The sequence below is a fragment of the Crotalus tigris genome, unplaced genomic scaffold, assembly GCF_016545835.1.
Source record: "Crotalus tigris isolate CLP2741 ecotype Arizona unplaced genomic scaffold, ASM1654583v1 scf7180000019563.1149672, whole genome shotgun sequence".
Lineage (NCBI taxonomy): Eukaryota > Metazoa > Chordata > Lepidosauria > Squamata > Viperidae > Crotalus > Crotalus tigris.
In genome coordinates, this window is record NW_024097595.1 from 856065 (window position 1) to 877670 (window position 21606).

The 21606-nt window shown below is 38.4% G+C and overlaps 1 protein-coding gene across 9 annotated transcripts in view; it reads left to right on the plus strand.

Annotated features, from left to right (window-relative positions):
• Positions 1-778: 778 nt before the first annotated feature.
• The window catches only part of CCDC171 (coiled-coil domain containing 171), a 199345-nt gene continuing 178517 nt past the window's right edge, over positions 779-21606 (plus strand). For 4 of the 9 annotated variants that reach the window (XR_005559169.1, XM_039363669.1, XM_039363668.1 and 1 more), the window contains exons 1-6: positions 779-964; positions 3530-3691; positions 6103-6229; positions 9241-9415; positions 11884-12074; positions 14338-14469. Coding sequence is in view for 8 of the 9 variants with exons in the window: in XM_039363669.1 (XP_039219603.1) it covers positions 3651-3691; positions 6103-6229; positions 9241-9415; positions 11884-12074; positions 14338-14469 (666 nt within the window). In the remaining variant the exon portion in view is untranslated. Of the gene's footprint in view, positions 965-1155; positions 1176-2784; positions 2806-3529; positions 3692-6102; positions 6230-9240; positions 9416-11883; positions 12075-14337; positions 14470-21606 lie in introns of those variants that run through there. The other 5 variants (XM_039363664.1, XM_039363663.1, XM_039363666.1 and 2 more) reach the window with 4 other exon arrangements.

Genomic DNA, 21606 nt, shown 5'->3' on the forward strand with positions numbered 1-21606 from the left:
TGATGCACAACATGAAATTGTGCAATACTCTCTCAGCCACAATTGCCACCTGCTCTTTGAGGGGTAGTGAGTCTAGGAGCCCAAGACTCTTTGTCTGGGGTGGTATCACCAGATCAGCATCAAAGTTCATACACAGCAGCAGATTAAGCTAGCAGTATTTTGTGGTGTAAGACAGAAGAGAGAGAGTAAACCATAGATAATGTTTCATTTGGAGTATCTGCAATATACTCTCTTGAAAAGTAGCAATTTATTATAACAATTTATTATACCTGAATTCAGTGAACAAAATTCACTTTATATACCATCCTAATCAAATGACCCTCAGCAACATTGCTGTCTGGAGTTACAGTTTATATATAGATATAAAAAAGTAACATAAATCAAAAGATTTATTTTTTATTTTGAGTATTACAATTGCAATGTAATAAAAATGCAATATATAAAAGTTTGGAAATAAATTCCACTGAATCCAGGAAGCTAAACTTTTAGTACCCGTGCATAGTACTAAAGTGCCTAAGATTGCAGAGACAATTCACGTATCTATTTTCCTCCCCATTTATTATTACTGTCAACACGTTAACAGCGCCTATAATTTCTTAAAGCGGCAAACAGAGCGGGAGCAAACTGTTTACAATAGACTCCTTCAGCGCATGCTCTGTTTAGCAAACGGGCGGGCGAACAATCCTCCCGTTTAGAACGCGTCACGTCACAATTTCACATTCTTCCAATGGGTGGTCTGAGACCGGAAGACGACACGAAATCGTTGAGCGAACCGCTAGTTGCTCTCTAACCGGAAATAGCCGTTGTAAAGTCAGTCTGAAGCTAGCATGAATGTCCGGGCTTTCCCGTTACTCTCTGGGTCCTAAAGCCCGCCCAGAAAAAGCCCGGTTTCTTGCAGATTGTCCATATCCGATAGTTTGGTGATCTCATGATTGCTGCTTTCAAATACAGGCGCGGCAGACAGGTACGAAGATGGGAGAATAGCAGATTTCGACTGTGGCGTTACGGTAGATTGGTAGGAAGAGTTGGAAACCAAGAGGAGGAGGAGGAACGCTTTGCTTTGGGCTGGAGAGAGACAGATAGAGCTATGATGTTTTTCAGACCTCCGTGGGTCAATCCGGATTGACCAGGGAGGTGTGAAACAGGGATTACAAGCAGCGGTAAAGCCGGCAAATGTAAGAAGGAATATTCATTTTATAGGAAGCAGGATGAAACCAATACAAATTCACATGTAAAGTCTTTCCTGGCCCTGAGACGGTACAGTGAGAAATCTGCCACTTGTTGAACCCTTTGTAGTTTTTCTAAAACTATGGGTTAGGGTCTTAGGTGTGAGGAAGTTATTTCGAGTTATCTCAAGTCCTGCCCGATGTAAATTTGCTCTATATAACGATGGAAACTTGACAATGTACAAATGACACCTTTTGCCTTCCTTTCAAATGTGCTTTCCTGGTAGATGATATAAAATTTTACTCCATACCAGTTGATTTAAGATGATTGGGATTTGTTTCAACCATTTAAAAATAAGATGAATAAGATCTGTTGCTAAGCAACTTAAGCCCAGGAATGAAGCTGAGAGCGGCCTGATAGCAAAAAGGAATAATGTGGCTCTTTAACTGGGTTTGATTTTGGCATCTGTCTATTTAACAAACTTGGGGAGATGAGTTGTATCACAATTCCACCCTATCAGCCCTTTCAGGTAGGAAACAAGACATCCCCAAAAATCCCAGAAATGCCACTTTATTGTTGCATTATGTAATAACTGAGTCTTGAAAATTTGACATATTCTCTCCCTGTCCCCTCCCCCATATCAAGGTGGAGCAATCTTGAGTTTCTCATTCCCTTTCAAGGGTAAGCTGATGTTTACACAGCAGTTGTTGATATACCTTCTTCAAGACCATCTTGTACTTCTTTACTCACACACCTTATACCAGGGCTCCCAAACTGTGACTTATACCTCCCTTGAGAAGATCTAGAGAGAATCTGGGGAGATGTGAAGAATCCTTTAGTTGTATGTTGTTACAAAAAAAAAAAAAACACCTTTTGCAAAGTTTTATGTTATCTTTTTAATTGTTCATTTGTGTTCATTTTGATATTTGGATTTTTAGGGGAGGCATGAACCTCAAGATTACATTAAAGGGAAGTGTGAAGGCAAAAAGTTTAGGAGCCTTGCCTTTTATTGACAAGAGTCAGACAGTCTGTATGATCCAGAAGACTTTTATTTGGATATAGTTTTGGGTCTTTGCTTTGGGTTTGAGTAAATTGGTAGCAACGAGGAAGTCCAAGTAAACGCCTTGCCACATTTCTAGAACTACAGCTGGCTTAACTGTAATCAGTTATTTAGGTAAAACAGAATGAGTTGGTTTGATGGATTTGCTTTTCTCCAAGTGATAAGTCTGTAACATAGTGTTCATTAGTGTCTGTTAAGGGAATTGTTTTTGCTGATTTATCTGCTAAACAATCTAGAGATATACATCACTGAATCCCAGTTTACTGCAAAAAAAATTGAACAATTGGGACCAACATACCCCAAATTGGAGTCTTAGAGGTACTGACCTTCTCAAAATCTCCAACCAGAAGACAGGCAGGGGTAATGGGAGCTATACAGCTGGCTGGATGACATGATGGCTTCATCATTGCACGTTTTTAAAAAGAGATTAGAGAGCCATTTATCCAGAAAGATATAAGGTCTCCTGCCTGAGTAGGGAGTTCCACTAGAAAACCTCCAACCAGCTATGTTGTACTGTTACTGAAAAATTGGGAAAAGCATTACTTTTTAATCAGTGAATTGGCAGCCATTGATTGAAGGTAAATGCCAATTGTGCTACCACTATCAATTTCTTTTGTTGCTTTTTCAAACTGAACGAGACTAGCATATTTATTTTATTTCCTAAATTTATATCCCATGTTTTCTTCAGGACTCAAAGTAGCTTGCACAAGAATCTCCATTTTATCCCTACAACAGTGTTTCCCAAACTTGACAATTTTAATCCTCATGCCTTAAAATTGTCAAGTTTGGGAAAGACTGCCCTACAACAATGACCTTGTAATAGGTAGGTCTGAGAGAGAGTGAGTTCCTGTTTTTAAGGATGGTTTGTACAGTCTTGGTTCAACATTTTAATTTCTCCAGACACATTGGCTAATTTATTGTTTCTAGTGGCAATTTGAGAAATTTAGAAGCACAGCCTGCTATTCAAAAAGTCACTTCTAAGTGCATCCCAAATGACCATTATTTTTGGATATCTGACAAGATTTATGTTTTTTCTTAAGCCTGTGTTTTATTTCTTAAGCTACTTCTTAAGCCTACAATAGATTTTTGTAACATGAAGATAGAGGAGCTAGAAATAATGATAATATTAAAGTTTGTTTTGTGACTCTTTGGATTTTTGTTACTGGTTTCTGTAAACTATTGGGCAATGATAATTGAATACTTTAATAATGATGAATTCTTTAATTTGTGATTAAATCCAAATAATTACATTATTGCAAAAACGACATGACTGAGATGTTTATTTAAATCCGTGTATTGTAGGTTTTAATGTGACTTCAAGAAGTGGGAAAACAAGTGATGTTTGAAATCTTGTGGTGCAAACATATTGCATATGAAAATAGCGATGTTTGTTCAGAGAACATAAAGCAGAAAATTAGTTGTAATGGATTCTCAAGTGAATTACTCAGTGTCTGAAATGAAACGGTAAGTTTAATTCCTATAATTAACAAAAATAAAGTTAGGACACTTTCTATTATCTGAATAGTACTCTTGATCATGCAATTTCTGCCATTTGTTAGTTTTGAAAACAATGCTAACTGCAGGAAATATATATTTGGAAAAAATGTTTAGTACCAGATAACAATTTAGAATGTACAAATCATACTGTTAATACTTCATAATTTGAGATTTCAAATTTGCACTAGTGTTACAATAGTCATGTGTTACCAAATAATTATCCCATCCAATAGTGCTGGTATCTTAGTGAAAATTCAGCATTCTGTAGGATTGTGTTAGCTTACTCTAGTTGGTTTTAAAAATAACTCTACACCTACATCACAAAATCATTAGCAAAATCATTTAGATTTTGTTTGAGAATACATAGCAAATATAGGATTGTGCTATAAATATATCTAAGACAACTTCTCTTAATAAAGCATTTCTGCAATTCCTTTAATTAAGAATAGCAAAATACAAGTAATCCTTGAGTTACAACAGTTCATTTAGTGACCGTTCCAAGTTACAGTGGCACTGAAAAAAGTGACTTATAACTGTTTTTCACACTTATAATCCTTGCAGCATCCCCTTGGTCATGTGATCAAAATTCAGATGCTTGGCAACTGGCTCATGTTTATGATGGTTGCAGTGTCTCCGGGGTCATGTGATCACTGTCTGACAATCAGAGTCAATGGGGAAGCTGATTCACTTAACCATGTTACTAACTTAACAGCTGTGGCAAAAAAGGTTGTAAAATGGGGCAAAACTCACACAACTGTCTCACTTAGCAACTGAAATTTTGGGTTCAGTTGTCGTAAGTTGAGAACTACCTGTATAGACATACACACATCCGGTATATACATATACACATATGCTGTATACACATTCATACACTTTTCATGGTTCTTCAATCCAGTTTTGGTAATAAAACATCACTGACAGAAAGATACCTTATTTTCTAAATTTTGTATTTTACTTAGCAAATAAAATGCAACTAATGGGTAAAATTGCAGCTTCTTTTCTAATAAACAGGACGATTTGAGCTGTGAGACTCAAATTAGTCAGAGAAGTGTATTTAGTCCCTGTCAGAAGTTGTTTCCATTTTTTCTTCAAGATGTGATTTTTCATGAAAGTTTTTTTAAAACTCTTATATTTATATTTATAATTGCCTGCTGACAATTAAGTATTTTTTTAATGTGGGCAGCTGGCTTTTCCTCTTGTCTTACCATGTTTATATTCTTTTCCTGCTTACCATCATGTTATGTCATATCTATAACATTTTTTATCCCTGAATTGTTCTGCCAGTCACTTCCCATATATTATATGAAAAGTAGATGCAGTATTTTAAAAAGTTGCTTAATTTTCCATTTATGGTATATTATATTAAAAAAACAGGTATTTTATCACATTTCCTCACTGTCAATGCAAGAAAAAAAATTGTTATTTTATGTGAGGTGGTTGCCATAGTTACCTTAGTAACTTAGATATAAGATTTAGTTTTGTTTCATGAATCTTTCCCTTTTATTTGAAAAGCTGAGTAAGGTTTATGAGTTAAGAATTATAATTCCAGGTAGTTTATATTTTGGCGCCTAAAAGGATAACATTAAAAGAGTTGTATGCATGCATCTTCTAGTAATAACAAATTAATAGTAATTAGATTGAGCTAATTCATCAGGGTAAACTTATTTTCCCTCGATATCAAGGAAACCAGTCAACAACTCTCTGTTTCTCATTAACTGAATATATGGCAGCTGGTAAGATGCAAAACATCCGTATTTTAAAAGCTATGCACAGGAAAAAAAGTATTCTGTTGCAGTTATCATGAGAAGCCACTCCTCCTGGACCTTCCCCATTTACAGAATTATTTAAGCTGCATTATTTTTCTAAATAGTGCTTGAAAAATGCTGCCTGAACAAAATAAATGTTATTTTTGTTTTTATTTTAAACAAGAGGCAAAGGAAGAGATGTAAGGTTTGAAAGAGATTGACTTTTATCATGGGTGGCATCTCTTGTGTTTAATTTGTTTCTACCCTGCCTTCATTTTTTGGCATGACTCACAACCCTTTAAAAATGTAACATATAAAGCAGAATTTTTAAATCAGTGCAGCTAGAATTAAATATAAAAAGTTGATAATCTTTAAAATTTCCTTCAGTGATCTGCAGTCACAGATGTAGTAGCTTCAGATACATTCTTGAATGCAATGGTAGTGAATAGGATGCAAAACAGTTCCATTAATAGCCAGAGCTCCAGAGTATATTACCTTGGAAACGAATCTTATAAATTGAATGGGACTTAGTTCTGAGTGAGAAATGTAACCTTGCTGCCTTGATTATTTGAAAATTCAAAGCTTGTATGACTGAGATCATTGTTAGTGAAAAGTCCTTGCATTTTTAAACAGGAACTTTGCAAAGACATTTCTCCACAATCATAGTGAAGCTGATGTGGAAACAAAGGAAGATCTGAGAAGAAAACTCCATCAAGCCAAGAAAGAGAAACTTGACATAACTGCTAAACATAATGCAGAGGTAAATTCATTGTTGTTGGTGGTGTGTGTGTGTGTGTGTGTGTGTGTGTGTGTGTGCGCAACATTCTTATATTGATGACCTTTTCCTCCAACTTGCCACCTTTCTGATGTGTCTGTGAAGAACTACACCAGCCTTCCTCAATGATGCTAATGAAGGGATTTGCATTAGCTTCTGCACTCTTGGACCCTGGTTTAAAAGAACTTCTTTCAATCTTATCCAAGCCCAGTCTTTGTGGTATTAAAGTTACTACGTCTCTTAAACCAACTGCAGCATTTTTTTCTTTTTGCAGGCTTACATGAAAGCCTAAAAGAGAGAGCTGCTTTAATGAATACAATAGGTACTGTGCTTCATGAGATCCAAAGCACTTCTAAGTCATAGTCACAACATGGAAAGTCATATTTAAGATTCTTCCAAATGTTTCTTTTTTTTTCTTGGATTTTTTTCCATCTCTTTTTTATAAAATCAGAAACCAGAATACAGGTATAATTCTCATGGGAAAAGAACTTCATTTATGTTTTAAAAAAATATATGATAGGCTGTAGGTGATTAAAAGAACTCAATATTCTACCTTAGTGGGGTCTTCTAAGTTAGATGTGCTTCTTGCATTTTTTTTATTGTTATACACAATTTGCTTTGAAGTCCCTGTCAATAACATAGCATTTTTGATTGATTTTTATTAATAAAATGTTAGTAATAAAATTTGTTTTATACAGTATTACACAATGCATTATGTTATTTTGATACAGTGGTATTTATACAGTGTTGACTGGAGTTTCTTAACACTCTAAGGTTTAGATGACTTGGGCTATTAAAAAGAAAAAGAAAAAGCATTATATACATGACCCATATCTGCTGGGCAGTGTTATGCTTCAGGGTTTAGTGATTGTAGTCTAGAAAACAGATTTCCTGATGTTTCATTGGGAACTCTACAGACGCCATCTATAGTTGCTCGGAAATGTCAGTCAATCTGTTACCTAGACCATAATCACTAAACCCTGAAGCCCAACACTGCCCAAAATGTATTAATCAGTATGAACTGTTTAAGATGTTGATCTTAATAAACATATGGTTATTTAGCTTTTACATCCAAAGCTTGAATGTGAGGGGATTGTTGTTTAAAAAATATGAGTCAAAAGTTCCCTAGGGCTCATAGAGTTAATTATGTACTCAGTGAGATTCCTGCTGTAATTTGCATCTTGCCTGTAATATAATTCCTGTTGGACTTGGAAGGAAGCTGGAGATAATGCATTTCTCCTCATGGTGGTGATGACTGGAAAGTGTTCATACAATATAACGAAAATGTAGGCCTGGCTGGTAAATTCAGGTAGTTCTCACTTAACAACTGCAATCGGGACCAGCAACTCCATTGCTAAGCAATGGGGTTGTTAAGTGAAACATCACATGACCATGATTCCAATTCCTCTGTGTTTGTTAAGAGAATCACTTGCAGTTGTTCAATGCAGTATCACGTTACTACGACTGTCAAGTTACTGCTGGCTTCCCAATTCACTATACTTGTCAGAAGCCAGCTGTGAAGATCGCAGATAGAGTTCCTGTAATACTGGGATGATCATAAGTTCAAGGACTGGTTGTAAACCTACTTTTTCAGCACTGTTGTAAGTCGCTAAATAGGCTAGACAATAACCAAGAACTACCTGTATAAAATGAGCCGAGGTGGCGCAGCAGTTAGAGTGTAGTACTGCAGGCCACTTTAGCTGACTGTGTTCAGCAGGTCAGCAGTTCAAATCTCACCGGCTCAAGGTTGACTCAGCCTTCCATCCTTCCGAGGTAGGTAAAATGAGGACCCAGATTGTTGGGGGCAATGTAAATATATATATACATTGCTTACTGGTGTACACCACTTAGAGAGTGCTTGCACTTAAAGCGGTATATAAGTCTCACAAATAAATAAATAAATAAATAAATAAATAAATGATTTAGAGTAGAAAATGAAAATAATAAAGAGTCTTGACGTGCAAAGCCCATCTTCCATTGCATATGAGCTACTGTAAGTCTTGTCAACTCAACACTGAAGAAAATACTTCAACAATTAAGAAGTGAATGGTTTGACACTTAAAATAAGCCAACAAAGCAGCTTTCAAATGAAATGAGCATTTGAGATGAAAAAGTTTTAACGGGCATCGTGAATGAAAGTTCAAACTTAACGCTGCGTGCAGCTTAGCATAATGGTGATTCAAACTAAGACCAGACAGCCTTTTATAAAAAGAAAGGGGAAGTATGATGGATTTCATGCAAACTTTGTGGTAATTTAATAGACTTAGGCTGGGTTCTAATTTTCAGAACGTGAAAGTGAATTGTGAAGTTGCTGGTGGTGACAGGAATGCAGCATCCTTATGTTAAAAGTAGCTATCAATGAAATTGATGAAACAGCACATCAGATCCTTAGCTTTGATGGCACAGAATTGTTCTGGAAGAGAATGTCAGAAAGAATATACACTTCCAAAGAGGAAAAGACAATGCAAACTTTTAAGGCTGTGAAATATCAACACGTCCTTTTATTTGGAGCTATTGTAGCAGGAGATGACAAACTAAAACTGTTTACCATTGGAAAACCCTTCTGCTTTTAAAGGCATCAGAAAGACTGTGTCCTTTCTATGCATTATTGTTCAAATCCAAAAGTTTGCAGCTCAACGGCTTTGTTTCTAGACTAGATTCCTCAATTGATTTAATCCCGGGGGAGAAAAGGGAAAGTACCATTCATGGTTTGGTTTTGATTTTTATGGGATTTGTAATGTTTTACAGTAACTGTATTAATTTTCAAGTATTATGTGATTAGGTAATTTACAATCATGTACAGGCATTTTGGCATATAAACAACAGAGGAAAGAAAAAAAAAGGAAAATCCAAATGATTTTCACAAACCTTTCAACCCAATTTGTTTCAAGGCATCTAAGTGTAAACAATTGCATAATAGGAGTATTCAAAAAATAATTTGTCAATAAAGTTACCTGTAATTTTTTTTTCTTCAAAAAAACTGATTTCATTTATAGCTATCAAACTATGAAAGCCAGATTGCAAAACTGCGAGCGGAAGTTGAGAAGGGTGAAGCTGTCCGACAAAGCCTGGAGTATGAATTAGCTGTAGCAAGGAAAGAAGTTGGCATAGAACGGTATTCATCAGAAGAAAAATTGGGCGGAGCAAACAAACAAATAGAACAGCTGCAAGGTAAAATTCAGAATATTTACAATAAATAACTAACAGATTTCTGAACAGTTTCCCTATGAATATAATTCAGTAAGAGTGTTTTCCTGGCATAAATAGGGAGTTAATTGTTTTAGAAACACTTTATTAATATTCAGGTCTGAATCTCCTGGATCTTTCTCATTTTGTTACTGTCACTGATTGTTTGGTTAAGATTGTTACTTAATTTCTCAGATTTAGAGTTTTTAAACTATTTGCCACATTTTTCATAGTGAGTTTCATGGATTCTGAATATTCTGAGTTAAAATGTAATATTTAATTTGTAACTTCCACATTTTTTGCTTGGTTAACAGCAGGTGCTAACAATTTAGAAAAACAATTTATGAGAATGACATTTGTAATATATACATTTAATAAACCTTATATTTTTAATAATATTTTATTACCCATCATAAATATCTCTTATACTTTAATGCAGTAAATACATCAAAATTATTTTTCTTGTGTCCTGATTCTAACATTTCATTCCTATTTTTCCTTGCTTATGTTAATAGAGTAATATTTATAAGTAGCTTCATAGCATCCTATGTTATACATCTTTCAATTTCTACTTGCTTATTAATTTTGAAATATTTCTGAATTTCTTAAAAAAAATTCTCAATAATCCCATTTGTTTTTAATAACAAGAGACTCAGTGTCTATATAAATTAATGATGGGAAAATATTTGGTCCCAAAGTTCTAGCAGAACTGATACATAATTTTGAAATTGTTGTCATTCTGTTGGGTACTCATTACTACCTAATTAAAAAGATATTAACATGGTGATTATGTTGTATACTTGGCTGAATAGCAACTTTAAATGATAGCTAGTGGATTATTTGTTTTCCAAATATAATAAACTGGTCTCAGTTAAGCAAATTCATAGTTTGCATATAACTAGTAGCATTTTCCCCCCATTAAATTTACTCTTTTCCATAAATCCATTAAATTTTATATCCTTTTTCTGACCAATATGAATTGTCTGTTCCTGCATTCCTGCAATTGTTTAATAATACTATGTTTAAAAAGTTACATGATCCTTGTTAGGGCTGTAGATTGGCCCCTATATATATGTGTCTGTCTGGTGGTGGGATTCAAATATGTGAACATCCAGTTCTCTGTGTGGATGCCGCTTCCGGAAATCCATTCTCTAGGCCTGGGCAACAAAAAATTAGCTACTGGTTCTGCTGAACTGGTGTGAACTGGCTGAATCCCAACACTGTGTCTGTCTGTCTTACTGTGTTCTTAACAAGACATTGCAGGACAGTATCCGTCTAACACAGGGTTTTGGCACCTGGCAGGTGTGCGCAACTGTCCTAGAGAAGTGGTAGCGGGGTGGGGGAGAGGAATGAGCTGAAGTAGCAACAGCAACGCACAAGCCTTGAGGGATAGACAGCTGGAGCTGCAGGGCTGTCGAAGCTTGGCAGAGGCCCAGGATCTGCGAGAACAGCTATAAGTTGATCGGCGCTTCTGCATGGCTGTTGGGGCTCAGTGCCGGGCTCCAGCTGATTGGCACTTGCGAAAGCACCGCCGAGTAGGAGGTGTATGGAAAAGGAGGGGAAGTGAGAGAAAAGGATATAAAAAGAAGTTTTGGCAGAAAAGGGGCAGCGAGGGGCTGTCCCTGCCCCACTCCCTGGGCACACCCACAAGAGGAGGTGGCGAGCGCCCAGTGTCCCTTCTGACCGCTCAGAAAGAAAAGAGGCTGGCCCAGGCCAACCGGGTGCTGATTTACAACCTCATAGCTACCATCAAAGCCAGAACGCTTTCAGCCTTAGATCCACAGGGCAGCCCTAGAACCAGCGACGGGCTGCCTTGCTGCTTCAGCCCCGCTCTGCCCCCTGGGCGCATGTCGAGGAAGCTGCGGCGAGTGCGCGGGAACCGGGCATCCCTGGAGGCCGCATTCTGAGCGCTTTGCAGATTTATTTTTTTAAGCTGCCCGAGGTTCCAGGCAGGAGGCTTCCCATTTTGACCCCTCCCCCCATCATTGCCTCTGTGCCTAAAGGCCTCTGTGTGGTTCTCAGTTCACCTCTCCCAGACCCATGCACATGTTTGTTTGTGTGAGTGCGTGCACACGGGGGGGATGTCTCACTCCTTGCAGCCCCATGCTGTGACATTGGGGAGGAAAACAACGGGAGAGAGAAGAGAAGCTGCGATGGGAGCTTCTTGCAGCCTTCCAGGGAGTGGGGGCGGGAGCTGAGGGGGGCAGGGCACGATGTGATAGGCGGCACATGGAGAAAAAGTAACAAGTACTCCAAAAAAACCAGCTTTCATTAGTTTGTAGCCTGCCATCGCAGAACGTCTCTTTTGAGGGCACGGGGCTGCAAGGGGTGAGACCCCCGCATGCCCCCCCCCCCTCTCTCTCTCTCTCTGCAGATGGTGGAAGAAGAACCTATGCTATTTTAATTCACATTTTAATTGTATTTGAGAATCACCTTGTGTCTCTTTCCAACAGAAACCATCAGAGCTCTTCAGCAGAAATTGAATGAGGCGGAGAAAACATTTCACATCAATAAGTGTCAATGGGATGAAAAACAGAGAAGATTTATCAATGAGTTATCAGAAAAAGAGCTGATTATTGGTACCTGCCATGCTGAATACGAAACCCTTTTGAAGGAAAGGATGAGATTGGATGATATTCTGAAGGTAAACCTTTATTTATGGTGTCTTCAGCAAGGTCATGATTGATGATGGTTATCATTGGAGCTCTCTACTCTATGGCAGTGTTTCTCAACGGTGACCACTCAACGATGGGTGGACTTCTGCTCCCAGAAGTCCTCTCATCTTCAAGTGGTCAAGGTTGAGAAACAGTGCTCTATGGTGTATGTGTCAATATAGCATGTACAGTATGTACAAAGGGGCAGAACTTAGACAGCAAAGAAGTCTGGGAGCTGAAGTCCGCCCATCTTCAGGTGGTCAAGGTTGAGAAACAGTGATCTATTGCAGAGGTCCCCAACCTTTTGGGCACCAGGGACCGGTTCAATGGAGAGAGTTTTTTCCATGGACTGGAGGGAGTACTGCCTGCATCCCGCAGATGGGGCATTGCTTGTTTGCATGGACTGGTTTCTGGCATGCCGCAGACCAGTGCTTGTCCATGGACCGAGGGTTGGGGACCCCTCCTCTCTGGTATGCGTCAACATAGCATGCATGTACAAAGGGGTAGTTGTAGGGTTGCCATTTTTTTCTGACCTACTCCTATGGTTGTTGCTATATTTATGATTCAGAACGTAAACACATATTCTTACAGTATTTTCTGCTCTGTTTTTCTACAAAAAAGTTTCTTGGGCTTAAAAAAAACATCTTGCAGTTGAAAAGATATGACACAAACTGAAAAGGGATTCAGAGGGAAAAGGAAAACAGAAAGTTGAGGCACTTGCTTGTAATTGCAGCACTCTGGAACTGGATTTATCTGAAGAGATGGTTGCTTTTTGGCAAAGGGTTTACATTGATGTTTTCTAAAACAGTGATAGAGAGAGATGAGCTTTTGTCTTGCTCTGCAGGATGGGTGAGTGGGGGAAAATATTTTAAATTTAGGGTTGTCTTCCTGGTGAAATATTGTAAGTCTTATTTTTCAGGCAGAGAGATAAGCAAGCTGCTTAAATTTAAATGATTAAGTGGGAGATTGATTTTTTTTCCCCTTTGACATGACAGTGTTCCTTGAGGAGAAGGAAAAATGTCTTAATGGTTCTTGGCCAGTGAAGAGTCCAGAGCAGTGGTTCTCAATCTTTTCTTTACCACGGACTCCCTTTAAATAACTTTTGTGGCCACAGACCCCCAAGTCGTTACAAGATTTAAATAATAACATTTTTTCAAGCCTTCGTGGTCCCCCCTGAGGTCCATGGACCACAGGTTGGGAACCACTGGTCTAGAGCATGGTGTCCAACCTTTTGTCTTGCTTGGACCTCATTGAGTGAAGAGTAATTGTCTTGGGTCACATATAAAATATATAATATAGTTAATGTATATAACTTGCATAATGTTAAAAGTTTGCAGTCTTGAGGGGTGGCATTATTAGCTCTCCAGGGCCACATGTGGCCCGTAGTCACAGGTTGGGCATGCTAGTCTAGAGTGTGGGGCTCTTTTAAGTCCCATTCCTTGCTTCCTCCAAGATGTTCAAGATGGGGAACGTAACTTCCTTCTCTCATCCAAGAGTGTAAGTTGATGTTCTTTTGGGTAGGGAGGTTCTTCACCAATATAACTAGCAGATGTTAGCAGCCTGGTTTCATGGAAGAAATAGTAGTGATTTGTAGCTGAATTCAGCAGGGACAATTGAGGAGACAGAAAAGAGTGAGAGCTAGTCACACGTTAAAAATTAGTCTGATCCACAAAGCAGAGATGGGCATTGTGTAGGCTTTCAGTAGTTCTTGCTCTGCAGTTCCCATCAGCACCACTTCTTCTCTCTACAGGAAAGGCTTGATGGGACTTGGAATTCAATAATGTTGATAGTGACCAATGTTGCCGTCCTTGTGGTAGATTATTTCCTTAAAGCAGAATTTCATACCTAGATCAAACAGAGTTTAGGATTTTGATTTGCAGGCAGAATGATTGGAACGGTGGTTTGTTCAGATACAATGGCAGTTTTTCTTCAGATGTCTCACTTTCCCTGCAGTGTAACAAAAAAATATTATTTTCCTTAAATCTAAGCAGTTTCATCTACCATACCTGAATAAAGGTAGCATCCATTCAGACCGATTCTCTGAGACTGCAATGAACTCTGTCGATGAAGAAAATGTCTTGCATGAAATGTTTTCTTTCCTCTCCCTGGTAAAATTAGGAAATGAGAATAACATGGATCTACAACACAATGTTTGACAGCTTCAATTAATTCCCGTATGTCTATATTTATAGCTATATGTCAAGCCTACAGTAAGTTATGATTAAGTTAATTTTAACCTGTATCTACATCAAGGAGACCTTGGAATGCCAGAAGGAACAGAAGAATGTGATAGAGTCAGAGATCATAAAAGTGGCAGAAGAAGAGTTTAGGTGTCAGGCAGAACACTGGAAATCAGAAAGAAGCGAACTCCAATTTTTATTGCAGGTATCTTTCGTTGTAATTAGATAACGCTGTTAAACTAGAAGTAGTCATATCTTTATTATAAGCCAAAAACAGTATTGGATTAATTGTTAAAAATACAGGTAGTTCTCGATTAACAACCACAGTTCATCCCAAAATTTATGTTGCTAAGTCAAACATTTGTTAAGTGAGTTTTGCCCCATTTTACAACCTTTCCTGCCACAGTTGTCGAGTGAATCACTGCAGCTGTTAAGTTAGTAACCCGGTCGTTAAGTGAAACTGGCTTCCCCACTGACTTTGCTTGTCAGAAGGTCGCAAAAGATTATCACATCATCCCGGGACACTGCAGCCATCACAAATATGAACCAGTTGCCAAGCATCCAATTTTTAATCACATCAACCATGGGCATGCTGCCACCGTTGTAAGTGTGAAAAACGGTCATAAGTTACCTTTTTCAGGAGTGTTGTAATTTTCAACAGTCACCAAATGAATTTTTGTAAGTCAAGGACTACCTGTAATGTAAGAGTACTATTAGACTGCTCCCTTTAGCCCTTTGGATATTGTAAGCTGATGTCTCTTCTTACAACACAATAGTCAGTGCTATAATGTCAGACTGTCTCTCCTCCTTAAATAGAACGTGCATCTTTTCTTAAATGTATCTGTCTATACCAGGGGTGTCAAATTCAATTTCATTGAGGGCCGCATCAGTATTGTGGTTGCCATTGGGGGCCAGGTGGGCGTGGCCGGGATGGGTATGGCCTACTGGGTAGGTGTGGCTGGCGTGTGTCCATCAAAGACAGAACGCGCTCAGCCTAAGATCCACTGTAACCAGCAAGGAGCTGCCTCGCCACCCCTGCCCTGACCCCCGGGTGTGCGCACAGGAGACGGCCAGCGCCGGCATCCTGGGTGAAGTCAGCCTGTGGGACAAGACAGCCAGCAGGGACGCTGAACTCTGCTTGTGCGTGCACCCAGAGCACCGGCCGAGGCTGCCTCATGGATTTAAGGCTGAGCATGTTCTGGCTTTGATGGACACAACCAGCCTGGTCGGCCTGGGCCAGGCTGAGGTGTGGCAGGCTGGTCCTTCGCTCTTTCCAGAGCAGGTCTCCGAGCTGGATGGAATCACATTTTGGACTAGATCCAGCCCGTGGGCCTTGTGTTTGACATGTCTGGTCTATACTATCTTTGGCCAGGATATCCTGGTGTAATAATTCATAGATACATAGAAAACTAGTGGCAGAAAAAGACCTAGTAGTCCATTGAGTCTGCCCTTTGAGTTTACTTGTTTTTTGTTTTCAGTTTATTTATTCTTTTAAATTATTATTTATATATTTCATTCATGTTTATTTAATTTTTATTTTTTGTCAGATGACGGACAAGTGTTTATCCCAAGCGAGTTTAAACTCAGTTACTGATAACTGATCCACTACCTCCGCTGGAAGTTGGTTCCAAGCTTCCGCTTCTTCTTTCTATGAAGTAATGCTTTCTAACATTACTTTTGAACTTCCCTGCTGTCAGTGTGAGGTTATGCCTCCGTGTTCTTGATTTTTGCTTTAATATTGAGAGTGCATAGTAAAGTCCAAGTTTCTAGTCCAAATGATCACAGCACTGTATACCTTAGATGGGCATGCCTTAGGAGTTAGACTAGAGCATGGGCTGCACCTGGTGCAAAGTAGTGAAGGAGGCAGCTTACTGCAAAACTATTTTTGCAGTTCAAAAGGCCAGTATGCTGTACAGCAAGATTCAACACTCTTGTACTAGAACAGGGGTCCCCAACCCCTAGTCCGTGGACTGGTACTGGACCGCAGCATGCCAACAGCGGTCCGGACAAACAACCAAAGCTCCATCCTTGGGATGCAGGCAGCACACAAAACCATGCCCCCTCCGGTCCGCGGATAAACCTCTCTCCACGGAACCGGTCCCTAGTGCCCAAAAGGTTGGGGACCTCTGTACTAGAATATAAAAGTCTACTTAGCCTGGATATCTGAAATAGATCAGCTTCTTTATGTACTGACCTGGTAAAAGCAGGGATGTCCTCTTCATGCGGCCGTATCTTTAGAGGTTCACAGTCTCCTAAGAGGAAGGTGTTCCTCTTCCTATTCAGTTATGGTTGGCATCACAAATTGTACCAGCTGAAGATATATTTGTGCACTCAGGCTGTTACATTTGGGTTGCTAATATTTTTGTTGTTCTGTAAAATAGTTTTAATCTAAAGTAAATGATATACTTTTAGTGTATACATCTGAAACATTCAGATTGTTCCCACAATTACCAGGCACCATGTCTATAGTCACACTAGTTGCAGATTCTAGAAATCGCATGCAATATACTGTATCTGAAGAATTGGGAAAGGCTGATCTGTGTGTGCAGCTCATTTGCCTCCGTATTTTTACTCCGTACAGTAGATGCAGTATTTCCAGATTTGTTCCAAAATCCATTTTAGGTCAGTTTGAAATTAGAAAGTAGATTACAAACTTTTAACTACTCCAGAGCTCTTCATACGGGTGGGAATTAAAACAGTGTCAATCAACAAAAGAGAAAGAGCAGAGAAGAAAGTGACTAATGTTCAAGTAGTGTGATTTTCCCCTAAAGGCGCTAAAGTGATATCGTTATTGTTTCCTGTGCTCCAAATATAAACGTTGGTAGTCAGATTTATCTATTTACTAAAGTACAGAAGATGTGTAGTTAACTAAAAATTAACATGAAAAAGTTAACTTCCTCAGTAATCTCAAGATGAGATTGTTTTCAAAGTAAGCGTCTGTTAACAAGGTATTAGGCAACATCTCTAATTTACAATGAAAGCAAGGGAAGGAAAAGCCAGTATCTTGCAAGAATTGGGTTTATTTGAAAATCAAACGTGTTGTGAAATAAGAGTGACAAAAAGGGATTTAAAGAAAAAGTGATAACTGTAAAAGAAGCTGGTACCAAGTAGCATGCATAAAACTTAAAAGGAAAAAATTATCCTAATGTAATAATAACAATCACCATTGACATTAATAAAATCAGTCAATTGCAAAAGGCAGCTTTACTTGGAACAGATTACAACCTGCAACAGTACATTAAAGTTACAAGGACATAAAGTTACAAGGTCTTTACCAACAGGTTGCAGAACTTGGCAATCTGTTGCTGCTGAAATTTGAATTACAGATTAGCCGTGGTAGCATAGCCAATATGAAGTGTGCAAGGAGTTTTAATTCAGTAATCTCTGAACAGCCTCAGATTTCTTATGCCTGGATAATAAAGTGCCTATCTGTGTGTATGTGGATTCATAAATATAAAATCTAATTGGGCATTGATTTGATCTGATTATGGTGAGTGTTCATCCTTAGAAATCAGACACAGTGGGGGAAAATATTATTTGATCCCCTGCTGATTTTGTACGTTTGCCCACTGACAAAGAAATGATCAGCCTATAATTTTAATGGTAGGTTTATTTTAACAGTGAGAGACAGAATAACAACAACAAATCAGAAAAATGCATTTCAAAAAAGTTATAAATTGATTTGCATTTTAAGGAGTGAAATAAGTATTTGATCCCCTATCAATCAGCAACATTTCTGGCTCCCAGGTGTCTTTTATACTGGTATGGAGCTGGGCATCTTCTCCTCTTTCCTTCTATCTTTCTTAGCATTATTTATATTTTTACGTAAATTTGGTGCGTGCTCATTGCTACTCAAGTTGGCTCCTTCTGAGGTGGGTAAAATGAGGACCCAGATTGTTGGGGGCAATGTGCTAACTCTGTCAACTGCTTAGAGAGGGCTGTTCAGCCCTGTGAAACAATATATAAATCTAAGTGCTATTGCTATTGCTATTTTAATGGTTTGATTTTTAATCTTTCCTTTCTGTTACCTGTGAGCGATTATGTTGCAACTTTGAAATGGAAGATCTGGTCCCTTAAATAAGTCAATTGAACCAGATGTAATCTATGGCTTGTAAACATTATTTTAGAAGTATCTGTGTAAATGGAATAAAAATGATTCTCTGTAGCAAACAGAAATGCAATCATAAGCCCTTTGAAAAATTTTTAGCAGAGGGAAATGTATTGATGGGCGTTTGGAAGATTTATGTTGAATCCTTTGCCTACTTTCTAAAAGAAGATTGGATTTTCTGTAACAAATACAACAGCATCATCTTGTGGCTAACAGCCCAACATTGCATGATAAACTTCTAAGCTTACTTATAACAGGGATCTTTATTTTAGTTAAACATGCCATAGCCCTATTTTAATTCCACTGGTGTTGGGAGAATAAACTATTGAAATCAATCTTCGTTCACATAGTGAGGTTGTATTGTAAGAAATAACTGCATTTTATACTTGCTCTGCCTTCAGATGTCATTCTAATATAGCAGTATTGCATTTCAAGGATCATGATTTGCTTTAATAAGCTGAAATAACAATAAATCTTTTGGGAGTGCATATAACCCCTTCCCTTTTTTCCCCTTTGCATAAGTAAAACACAGCTTCTTTCATCTGAACTGGAAAGCTATGATTTCATGGCTTTGGAATGCTATGAACCTATTGTTCTCATAATACATTGGTTTGTTAAAGCCGTAAATTATAGTTTCCTGATTTGGATGAAATTGGCTTGTTCCTGCATAAAGGGAATAGCAATGTATCATTGAGGGTTTGGCTTATTAAGCAGATATGTGGTCAACTTGGTATGCGCTACCCAGTCATATTGTGATTTATTCCTCTCTTCCACTTAATAAATCTGTAAATTTAATTAGGCAGTTATTAGTTCAACTTAAATTTCTATTCTTAATCGCCATTTCAAAAATTTAACGTTAAAATTGCTACCTATATTAGTGTACTTTGCTCTACAGGAGCTGCTTGTTACTCCCCGTTTTGATGGGTTTTAATATTTGGCTCTCTAGTTTATAATTTTGATGACTGGACATTTTAAGTGGCACAATCTGCACCAATTCACAAGGAGCTTCTGGCAGTTTATTTCAGAAATCACCATTAGGAAACCAATATACACTAAAGCATCAAAGGTGAACCAACCAGTGCATTATTCAGCAGGTCAGCGGTTCAAATCTTACCGGCTCAAGGTTGACTCAGCCTTCCATCCTTCCGAGGTAGGTAAAATGAGGACCCAGATTGTTGGGGGCAATGTAAATATATATATATACATTGCTTACTGGTGTACACCGCTTAGAGAGTGCTTGCACTTAAAGCAGTATATAAGTCTCATAAATAAAATAAATAAAATATAATGCCTGTAATAATTAAATAACAGATATGTTGTTCCAATTAAACCCAAAATACTTGTTGGAAAAGCTCTGTTTGTTTCCATAAGGCAATTGTTAATTCCTGAATTGCAAGCAAAGGAAGGAAACAAGAAATAAGAACATCTTTGGATGTCTGGAAAGATATTTACTGCTGATGGGGTAATACAATAGAATTCTCCAGCTCAGTGGTATATCTAGCATAATTTAGGCATAGTTACTCAGAGTCTCTTTTTCATGCTTCTCCCTCCACCTTGGCTCAGATGTGTCTTTCACAACATTCCTGTTTTTTCCATTCTGCCAGCATCTATTAGATGTTCCGGTCCACAAAGGTGAGGCTAGACAAACCTCAAATGAGACTAAATCACAAAATAAGCACTACAACCAAACAACTGTAGGGCTCTATTTACCTTACCTCAGGGAGTTGGGGAACAACAGGCAGCTTCTCCCATTTGACTGTATTAGGTAAGAAGTTAAAGATGGCAATTTCTTGATTGTATTAGGAAAGAAGCTGAAGAAGGCAACTCTTTAGCAGCTTGGGTGCTAATCCACATAAAGGACAACATGTCACAAGCATTTTGAATTGTGTGTGGGAGCCTATAAAGTAGGACTTAATACAAATATATGTACTTATGATGATGAGTGCCTGGTAAACATATTAGCTACTATATTATTTGCTAGTTAGAGTTTCTGGGTAGTCTGCAGAGATGGCCCCACGAAGATGGCATTGTGGTGTGCCAGTGTGAGTAGCAATATGTTGTGAGATCCTTCTGCTCTTGGTAGGATTTCAGTTGGTACACCAAATGCCCTTTTGACCAAAACTTCTCCCTTTCCATCTAGTAATAACTATAAATTCATAAAGACCCCTAAACAACAGACTTACATTCTTGAGAGTAGTGCTTATCTCCCAAGAGATATCATTTGGGGGTGACAGAGAACTATGAGAAATAAAAAACTTGTCTTGCTTCGGGTCAGGTTCAGCCCCCTCAGACCTCAGCAATCATCAAATACTAAGGTAAAACCTAAGATAGTATTCTTAGCTGGATTTGGAAATTTATCCTGGATTAGATGAAATTGAGGAAAGGCCTAACTTTGCCCATTAAGTGAAGTTGTCCTAAAGTGCTTTTTCAAGAGCAACTGAACTTTCTTGGTCTTTTTTTTTAAAGACATTTCACTTCTCATCCAAGAAGCTTCGTCAGCTCTGACTGGATGGTGAGGAAATGGAAGGATTTATATTGCTTGGTCATTTGCATTCTTTCAGAGAGCTGTTGAGGCCACTTGGGGTTTTGCTGTGTCCCCAGAGTCAGGACAATTCCCCCTCAGGACAAAACCCCAAGTGGCCTCAACAACTCTATAAATCAGGGGTTTTCAACCTCGGCAACTTTAAGACTTGTGGACTTCAACTCCCAGAATTCCTCAGCCAGCAAAGCTGGCTGAGGAATTCTGGGAGTTGAAGTCCACAAGTCTTAAAGTTGCCGAGGTTGAGAACCCCTGCTCTAAATGAATGCAAATGACCAGCTGTCTGCAAGGAATATAAATCCTTCCATTCCCCACCATCCAGTCAGAGCTGAAGAAGCTTCTTGCATGAGAAGTGAAACTTCTTCAAAGAAAAACAAGGAAGTCCAGTTGCCTCTTGAAAAAGCACCTTTGGGACAACCATGACCTGAATGACTGAGAATCTCCACAAACATTAAGTGAAGTTATTACAGTGGTTTTGATTTTTTTCCTGTTATGTGGGAATATGTACTAATCATATTATGATCAGTATTAAAGCATGGTTTGGGGTGATGCATAGATTCAGGCAGTGGTGGGATTCAAATATGTGAACAACCGGTTCTCTGTGTGGATGCCGCTTCCGGAAGTCCATTCTGGGCTTGGGCAACAAAAAATTAGCTACCGGTTCTGCCGAACTGGTGTGAACTGGCTGAATCCCA